This window comes from Falco punctatus, assembly GCF_963210335.1.
Source record: "Falco punctatus genome assembly, chromosome: 7".
Classification (NCBI taxonomy): Eukaryota; Metazoa; Chordata; class Aves; order Falconiformes; family Falconidae; genus Falco; species Falco punctatus.
This window is the reverse complement of record NC_137587.1, coordinates 66,763,742-66,771,817: the sequence shown is the minus strand read 5'-3', so window position 1 is coordinate 66,771,817 and position 8,076 is coordinate 66,763,742. Positions and strand designations below refer to the sequence as shown.

The 8,076-nt window shown below is 59.2% G+C and overlaps 1 protein-coding gene across 6 annotated transcripts in view; it reads left to right on the top strand.

Moving 5' to 3' along the window:
• Nucleotides 1-1,920: 1,920 nt before the first annotated feature.
• The window catches only part of PCSK6 (proprotein convertase subtilisin/kexin type 6), a 36,086-nt gene continuing 29,930 nt past the window's right edge, over nucleotides 1,921-8,076 (top strand). For 3 of the 6 annotated variants that reach the window (XR_013929382.1, XR_013929383.1, XM_080394977.1), the window contains exon 1: nucleotides 1,922-2,243. Coding sequence is in view for 2 of the 6 variants with exons in the window: in XM_080394977.1 (XP_080251103.1) it covers nucleotides 2,025-2,243 (219 nt within the window). In the remaining 4 variants the exon portion in view is untranslated. Of the gene's footprint in view, nucleotides 2,244-8,076 lie in introns of all 6 variants that reach the window. The other 3 variants (XR_013929384.1, XR_013929385.1, XM_080394976.1) reach the window with 2 other exon arrangements.

The window sequence follows — 8,076 nt, the reverse complement described above, 5'->3', positions numbered from 1 at the left end:
CACTGAGGTGGGTTTTGCAAAGCTGTTTGGAGCATAGGAAGGTGTTTGCATTCAGACGGACAGGGCTGAGGGCAGCTGCATGGGCATCTTTTAAGTGCTTTTGTTGGCAGCCGGGGGTTGTGCCCCAAATACCTCTCAGATCTGTTCAGGGCCTGGAAAATAGACAACACCCACTCTGGGAATCACAGCTGCTCCAAGGACATCCCAGCCGGAGCCCGTGGTTGCAGCCGCAGCGCCTGGCACGGCTCAGCTCATCGCTGGGGCTGCAGGGCTGCGCGGGGGCACTGCTGAAGGTCTGATGTGGTGTGAGTGAAGCTCTGACGGGATGCAAGCAACACTCTGATGTGATGTGAGTGAAGATGCGGTGCAATGCGAGTGAAACACAGCTTCATTTTGGGCAGTTGTCGGCTTTCTGCTGGCCTCTGCCTGCACTGGCAGGGCCGGCTGTGGAACAGAGCATCATTGACCCGCTCCTGAGCCCATCCTTTGTATGCATTGCCACCTTCTCCCTAACAAAGCCTATATTCTAAGATCCCACGAGCTTTCTGCTGTCCCCAATGGCGTCTGTGGGAGGCAAAGACAATACTCCGGCCCTTTTGCCCCTGCCCACGGCTCTCCATGGTGTCCCTCAGGCCCACCACTGCCAGGCTTGCCTGGGGAGCCCTGCCCCCAAATCCTCCCCATCAGCCCTTCCCCTCTGAGCCCATGAGGAGCTGGCTGCCCCGGGGTGCTGGAGGAGTGCCCAGGGGGCTGGGGGCGGGGGACGGGGAGAGGGGACGGGGACGGGGACGACGGGGGGGGGGGGGGGGACGGGACGGTGGGGGGACGGTGGGGGGGACGGAGGCTGTGCTGGGGAGATGCCCAGGGGATATAGAGAGCAGTGCTGGATGCTAGGGGGAGGTGCAGTGGGAGATGCCCGGGGGGGATAGTGCAGAGGGATGGGGGTGGGGGGAGGCCAGGAGGGATGTGGAGGGGAAGCAGGTAGGATGCCCAGGGGTCAGCGCCAGGAGGTTGCAGAGGGGCTGGGGAGGGGTAGAATCAGGTTGGCTGCCCAGGGGGGTCCAGGGGGCTACCTGGGGAGTGGAGGCAGGGGATGCATGAAGGGTGGGCTGAGGAGATGCAGAGGACATGTGGGGGGTCTGTATGGGGAGTGCATGGGGTTACCTGGGGAGCCAAGCTGGGAGGATGCATGAGGGGCTGCCTAGGGGGATGCAGGGGGGATGCCCGGGGGGATGCAGGGGCACAAAGGACAATGCAGGGGGGTTGCAGGGGGGTGTCCGGGGAGCAGCAGCAGGACACAATGGGAGGATTCAGGGGGGTACAAGGGGTTGTCCAGGGACATGCAGGGGGATGCAGAGGGGGTTCTGGGGAGCGGCACCGGGATGTGCAGGGGGGATGCAGGCAGATGCAGGGAGATTTCCGGGGACCTGCACCGCGGCATGCACGGGGAGGGGCGGGGGGCCAGGAGGTTGTCCGAGAAGATGCAGGGGGGGATGCAGGGGGGTACAGGAGACTGTCCGGGGGAATGCAGCGGGGGGTGTAGGAGGGTACTGGAGGTATCCAGGGGGATGCAGAGGGGGATGCAGCGGGGTACACGAGGTTGTCCAGGGGGATGCAGGGGGGTACACGAGGTGGCCGGGGGGGGATGCAGGGGGAGGCAGTGGGGCTGCCCAGGGACGTGCAAGGAGTTGTGCGGGGAGCGCCGCCGAGGCACGCAGGGGGCTGCAGGGGTGTGCGGGGGGGGGTCGGGGGAGCAGCACCGGCGCGCAGGGGGGCCGGCGCTGGGGCCGGGGAGATGCCGGGCGGCCGGCAGCGGAGCCGGGGCACTGCCCGGGAGCCTCCCCGTCCTACGGGCGCCCGTTTTCCCGGCGCTGCCGCCCGGCCGGGCCCTCCCCGCCGCCTCCGCCAGCACCCCCCCCCCCCCCACCCCCCCCCGGAGCATCCCCCCGCCCCCGCCGGGCTCCGGGGCTGCTTTAAAAGGCGCAGCTCCCCGCTCCGCCCAGCTCGGCACCGCGGAGCGCACCATGCCCGCCGCAGCCGGCCCCGGCCCGGGGAGCGCGGCCGCCCCGCCGCCCGCCCGCCTCTGCCTGCTGGCCCTGGCGCTGCCGCTGGCGCTGGGGCGCGGGGCCGCGGCCGAGCCCGCCCGCACCGTCTACACCAACCACTGGGCCGTGCGGGTGCGGGGGGGGCCCGCCGAGGCCGCCCGCCTCGCCGCTGCCTACGGGTACATCAGCCTGGGGCAGGTAAGGGGCGGCGGGGGCGGGCAGGTGCTGGGGAGCGGGGGCTGCGGGGGGTCCCGGGAGCGGGGAGGCGGCGGGGGGGTCCCGGGTTGCTGCCGGGGGTCCCGGGAGCAGGAGCCTGCATGGAATCCCGGGGCGCTGCCGGGGGTCCTGGGGCCGGAGAGGCGCTGGGGTTCCCGGGAGCAGGAGCCTGCCGGGGGTCCCGGGGAGCTGCCGGGAGTCCCGGGACCGGGGAGGCGCTGGGGTTCCGGAGGCGCTGCCGGGAGTCCCGGGAGCGGGAGCCGGGCCCCGGAGCGCCCGGGACGAGGCCGATGCGGCGGCGCCCCCCGCGGGTACCCTGCCCGCAGCCCGCTCCCGCACCGGCGGCGCGTTGCACAAGTTCCTCCCACCCCGGAAAGTTCCATCTGTGGATTTAACAAACTTTGGACTCTCTGGCCCGGCTTTATCGGAGATTTTGGGAACACGAAGAACTTTTGCTTTCAGTCCCCCGCAGCACGTGGGTGGCTCCAAGGCCACTTTTGTCCCGGCGGCTCCTTTTCCTCTCCATTACTTCGCCCTCTCTGCAGAGCCAGGTGTGGGCTGGTGTCCTCCAGCTCTCGCCTCCCGCACCACCCGGCTGCTCCGCACCGCTCCGCCTGGGCGGCACTGCAGGTTCCTTGCCTGCCCAAGGTGTCTCCTGGGCTATAAATTATAACCTTGCTTTATATCACAACCCTGCTTTTAAGTATAATTAAAGTCACGGGGTGCTGCGTAAGCAAATTTTCAGGGGGGTGGGTGCTGATCAGGGACACTGGCTTCTGCACTGGTGTCTGTGACCTCCTGTGGGGGATAACCCCTCGTGTCCCACCCTCTGTCTCCTACCTGCTGTGCTTGGCCCTTGTCCCACCAAGGAGAAAATCACATTATTCAAATGCCTCTATCACAGGGCTGGGCGAATGTGGTTGTGCAACCCAAAGGGCTTTTCAGTGCTTATCCCTGTTCAGCCAGAGAATATCTTGATTGAGCTTCCCACTCTCCCGATTTGCATCAGCCTAACGTCAGCTCCTCGGTCAGGGTTTTGCTGTGTCCTTTCCCCACTGTTACATCTGCTCCCTCCTGGCTTTCCTGAGCTTGTCCCCCGTGGCCCTTGGGCACAATGTGGCCCCGCTGGAGCATCCATCCCTTCCTCCCCCCCCCCCCCCCCCCCCCCCCCCCCGGCCTTTCCCGGGGCAGCCCGGCTGGAGAGCAAGGGAAATATTTCTGTGGTTGCATCAGGGTGTTCCTGGCTCCCGCCTTTCCCGCGGATACTGGGAGCTCGTGCACCACTGGGGCTTCCCCAGCTGTTCTCAACACCCTGCCTGCAGCTCTCCAGCTCCCGTGAGCCCCTTGGGCTTTTCCCACAGGAGCTTTTCCAGGGCTAAACTCTGAGGAACCACTTTCCCTGTGTGTGTGCACTTGTGGATGATGTTTGCTGCATTGTGCCCTGGGTTCATGGTGTGCCGAGCCCCGTGGGGGCCTGCGTGCCCTCAGCTTCTCCTGCCGCATCCTCTGCTTGTGGAGCTGCCAGGGACAGCACTGTCCCTGGTGAGATGTGCCCTCCCAGGGGGCCTGATCCTGTGCAAAACCTGTTGGAAAACCCTGCCAAGGGCATGTCACCCTGCCCTGGGGAGATGTTTGGGTGGAGGCAAGTGCTGGAGTCCAACACGATGAGGGAGGAGGAGGGGGGATGGGTCACGGTGTGGCTCGGCTGGGTGCAAGGGAGGCTCAGCCCTGCACTGGTGGCTTGTGACTTCTTTTCCTCCAAGATGCAATTCCAGGGACTGTTGACATGCTCCTGGCTGGGAAGAGCATCACTGGGATTTGCAGCTTGTGTGTCTGCCCCATACCCAAGCTGTCCCCGAGTGTTCCTGTGCCCAACCCATGCACCAAGACACTCTTAAGTCCTTCTGGGTCATGGCAGTGCGACATTTCCCCAAGGGAATCATTTGCGTCAACTTTTATTTAAGTGAAGCAAACAATTAAACAAAAGGAAAAGCTTTTACACCCCCAGACGCCTGCTCGTTCCTCCCTGCTGGTCTTTGTTTGCTGTGCTGTGCTGGGGCGAGCTGGGACAGGCCCTGGCCGAGGGCTGTGTGGTCCTGGTGCCCTGGGCAGTGCCTTCCCCACTGTCCTGGGGGTGGTGATGAGTCTGTTCCTATCCCAGTAACAGGATTTACACAAATTTTCCCCTGTGTGGTGTCCAACACTAATTTTGGGAAGGCTTGCACATCCTCAGCAGTCTCACCTGCAGTGCAGGAGGCAGACAGGATTCATTTTGGGCTGGAATTGGAGCTTTCCTGGATTCCAAGGGATGCCGGAGGAATGATGCCCTCGCAGCCCTGGGCTCAGTCCTTACTGGGCTGAATCCCACTGTGATTATTTGAGAATGATGTTCCCAAAGGCAGGAGCTCAGTGGCTGGAGCCCTTGTCCCCAGTGGGTATGGGTGGTGTCCCCAGGAGGGGAGCAGTCATGGCCTCCCTGACTGGCTCCATCCTGGAGGGCACCAGCGCCGATGCAGCTGTGCTTTGCAGGAATGGGGTGGTGTGGGTGAGATGCTGGAGGACTTTGCTATGATGGGGAGGGAAGGAACAGGCTCAGCAATGCTCTGACTGGCTCTAGTGCTGCCCTCTGTAGCTTCTGGCTCCCCAAAATCTCTCCTTTGCCATGTCTCTAGCTGCAAGTGATCCTGAACCTGCTCAAAATACTAATGGCTGTTAATGAGGCAGGGCAGGCACTGTCTTTGGCATTGGAGGAGCTGGGTGATGCTGCAGGAGCATCTCCTGGGGTGCCTCTCCCTGCCCTAGTGCCACCTGTGGAGGGCTTACAGGTGGTACCAGGATTTGGGGGAAAAGGGAAATGGAAAATTCAGGATTGGGAGGTGGTCACACTTCTTGCAGTCTTAATACTGTTAATAACAGTGTTTATAGAGTAATCCCTGCTGGCAAGGGTCGCTGGTTCAATCCCCCAGTTAACTCTGAGGCTAAATCAGGCTGCTCAGAGCCTCAGCTGGGTGAGATTTGAAGCTCTCCAAGGATGGAGATCCCACCACCTCCACAGGTCTGTGTGTGACCACCCTACCCAAAGAATTACTCTCTTTATACCCAAATAGGATTTCTCCCCTTGCAACTTGCCTCATCCTTTTGCAGTGCATCTCCATCTCCCCCTAACCACCCGAGTACCGCAGGGGCTACAAATAGCTCCTTCAGCTTCAAGCTCTTCCCCATTTGGACAGATGACATTGGCAAACGTGATTTTCTGGAAGTGGAGCCATCGACACCCTCAGCATAGTGAGGATGGCTTTGCAGGGTGCGAAACGTGTTCACGTTGCTTCTGGCTTGCTCCAACTGCAGCCCAGCTGAGCAGGGCAGCACAGCCAGGGCTTCCTCTGCCTCAGTTAGAGAGGGGGAAGAAAACCTCCTCGTTTTTGTTGAGGTACATATTCAAATTGCCTTGAAATCTCAAATTTCTCCTGGAACTTCAGCCCAAAACTGTGAATCAATTGGGGAAAATTAGAATTGACTCTTGTGGAAATGAGAACCTCCTGTGCACATTCTTGGCAGAAGTTAGATGTCTGAAAAATCAAGGTTGATCTTTGTAAATGCAGTTGGGGAGGGAACAAGCTTGTCTGGAGCTGCTCAGCATGGTCTCCTGGGCTGCGGTGGGTGGGCTTTGTAACCGCAGTTGGTGGCAACCTGGACTATCTCCTCTGTGGTGGAGCTGGGACTTTTCAGCGCGAGCCACTGGCTGCTCAGAGGCTGAGGGGTGTGATTGCTCATCTGGGTGGCCAGGAAAAGTCACCCCTTGGTAAAGTCCTGCTACTTGCCTCTTGGGTGCTCCACTGGGTTCTCCAGCATCCCCATCACTGTGGCCGTGGGGTTGTGGTCTTGCTGGTGTTGGATGCAAGAGAAAACCCAGCTCTCCTGGGCGTCTCTGGTACTCCCATCCCCAGGGGTGGCATTGCAGAGCCCTCACCGAGCTGACTGACCTCAAGGAGGAAAACAAATGCTTTTCCTTTAAAAAATCATATGGCATTTTAAAATTTTTCTCCTTAGAATACCTTAGGTGGAAAGGGGCCTCTGGAGGTCGCAGGGTCCCACCTCTGCCCAGAGTAGGGCTGGCTTTCAAGTTAGCCCCAACAAGAGAAGGTTTTTCTTACTTTTTTCCTTCCATAAGTCCCAGGAGGATAAAGAACCTGGGGCACAGGGTGCTTTTCCTGCTGCTCTGGCCACATATCCCCAGAGCCTGGGATGGGATCATCACCGTCCCCATCCTCTTACCGATTTGCATCGCGTGGTAAGTTTGTATTTATTTCTGAAAAGCCCCGTGCCCATGCCGATGGGGAACAGCTTCTTCAGCTGATGCTTGTTTACAGATTGTGATCCTGTTATGATGAGTGCCGGAGGGACCGGACATGAGAATAAACTCATTATTATAAACCTGCAAACTGCAGGCTGAGCCGGGGGTGCAGAGCTGAACCACCCGGGCTGCCAGATTGGGATTTCCAGGCAGAGCGAGCAAGAAGCAGGGTAGCCTTGCACAAGTTTTCCCTAAAATATAGGGAAGTTGGAGCAACCTCCTTCCCCTTCCTAAGTATAAGTGGATTTGAGGAATGGATTTTAAAAGCCAAATGCATATTGCAATGATGCACCACTTTGCATGTAGATGTTAAAGGAAAATGCCTAGCTATGCTGTAATGCAAAGAAAAAGGCAGGGAGGGGGGAGTTTTAAATGAACTTGAGTGGAAACAAATTATGAAAATCACACTAACAGCAGTAAAGTCAATGAAACGACATTCTGGCATAAAAGGCAGAGCAAAGCTAATTAAATATTTAATGCTTGTAAGAGGTACTGGCACATCTCAAGGTATTAAATGTGATAAAGATGTTAGTAGTTGTCATCATCTGCTTCAGTATCTGGTTTGGACAAACCTGTTTGCTCCCCACTGTCCCAGTCTGGCCTCAGGGATGTCACCCCGGCTCCTGGGTAGCAGAGGGGGGCTCGTAGCGTGGCTCAGCCCTGGTCCTGGGAGCCAGGTGTAGGGACTGCTGCTAGCTCCCTGCAGCATCCAGCTCCTGGCCATGGGACAGGGTTTCCTGGGAAAGAAAACCAACCTCAGGGAAAAGGGAATTTATAGAAGAGACTCGGCTTGTACTGAAATTGCGTGACCTGGGAGCTGCATGTCAGTGAGTGCAGCTTTTGGGTCATTCCCATCCCTACGGCTGTGATTCCCTGTGGGATGCTCATCATGTGGTGCCTGACTGAGATAGCCTGGCTCCTTGTGTACCCCCAGGACTTTATCCATGTTTTTGGGATGGAAAAAGAGGAGTTGCAGCATCTCCAGCTGCCGGGATGAGAGGGCTGGAAGCAGTGCAGCCACCCTGGGGCTTGGCAGGGTGGTGTGGCTGGCATGGTGTATTGATGCAAATGTGGGATGTTTCAGCACTGTGCAAGAAAAAAACAGGGCAAAAACTTGTAAAAGAGGAGCGTGGGGCTTCCAGAGCTGGAGGGAGCCAGTGGGGCTGCCTTTCCCAGTCGCTTTCGCTCCTGGGCTGCACTTACTGCTGGAGAGGGGCTCTAGGCTGGGGCATGTGTTATACATCCCTTGGAGGGGGTAGTTGGTTTGCTTGGGAGTTGTGGTTTTTTTTTTATTTTTGTTTCCTCCTGCTGCCATCCCTGACTCCAGGCTAAGCACACGGCTGTCCTGTCCTTCCCAGGAGCATCCCAGGGCTAGCAGGAATTGCATTCACTTCTCTTTACAGGGCTGTTCTTGCTGCTGGGGCGAAGCTGGAGAGTCGGGTGGGGAAAGGCAGCATGATG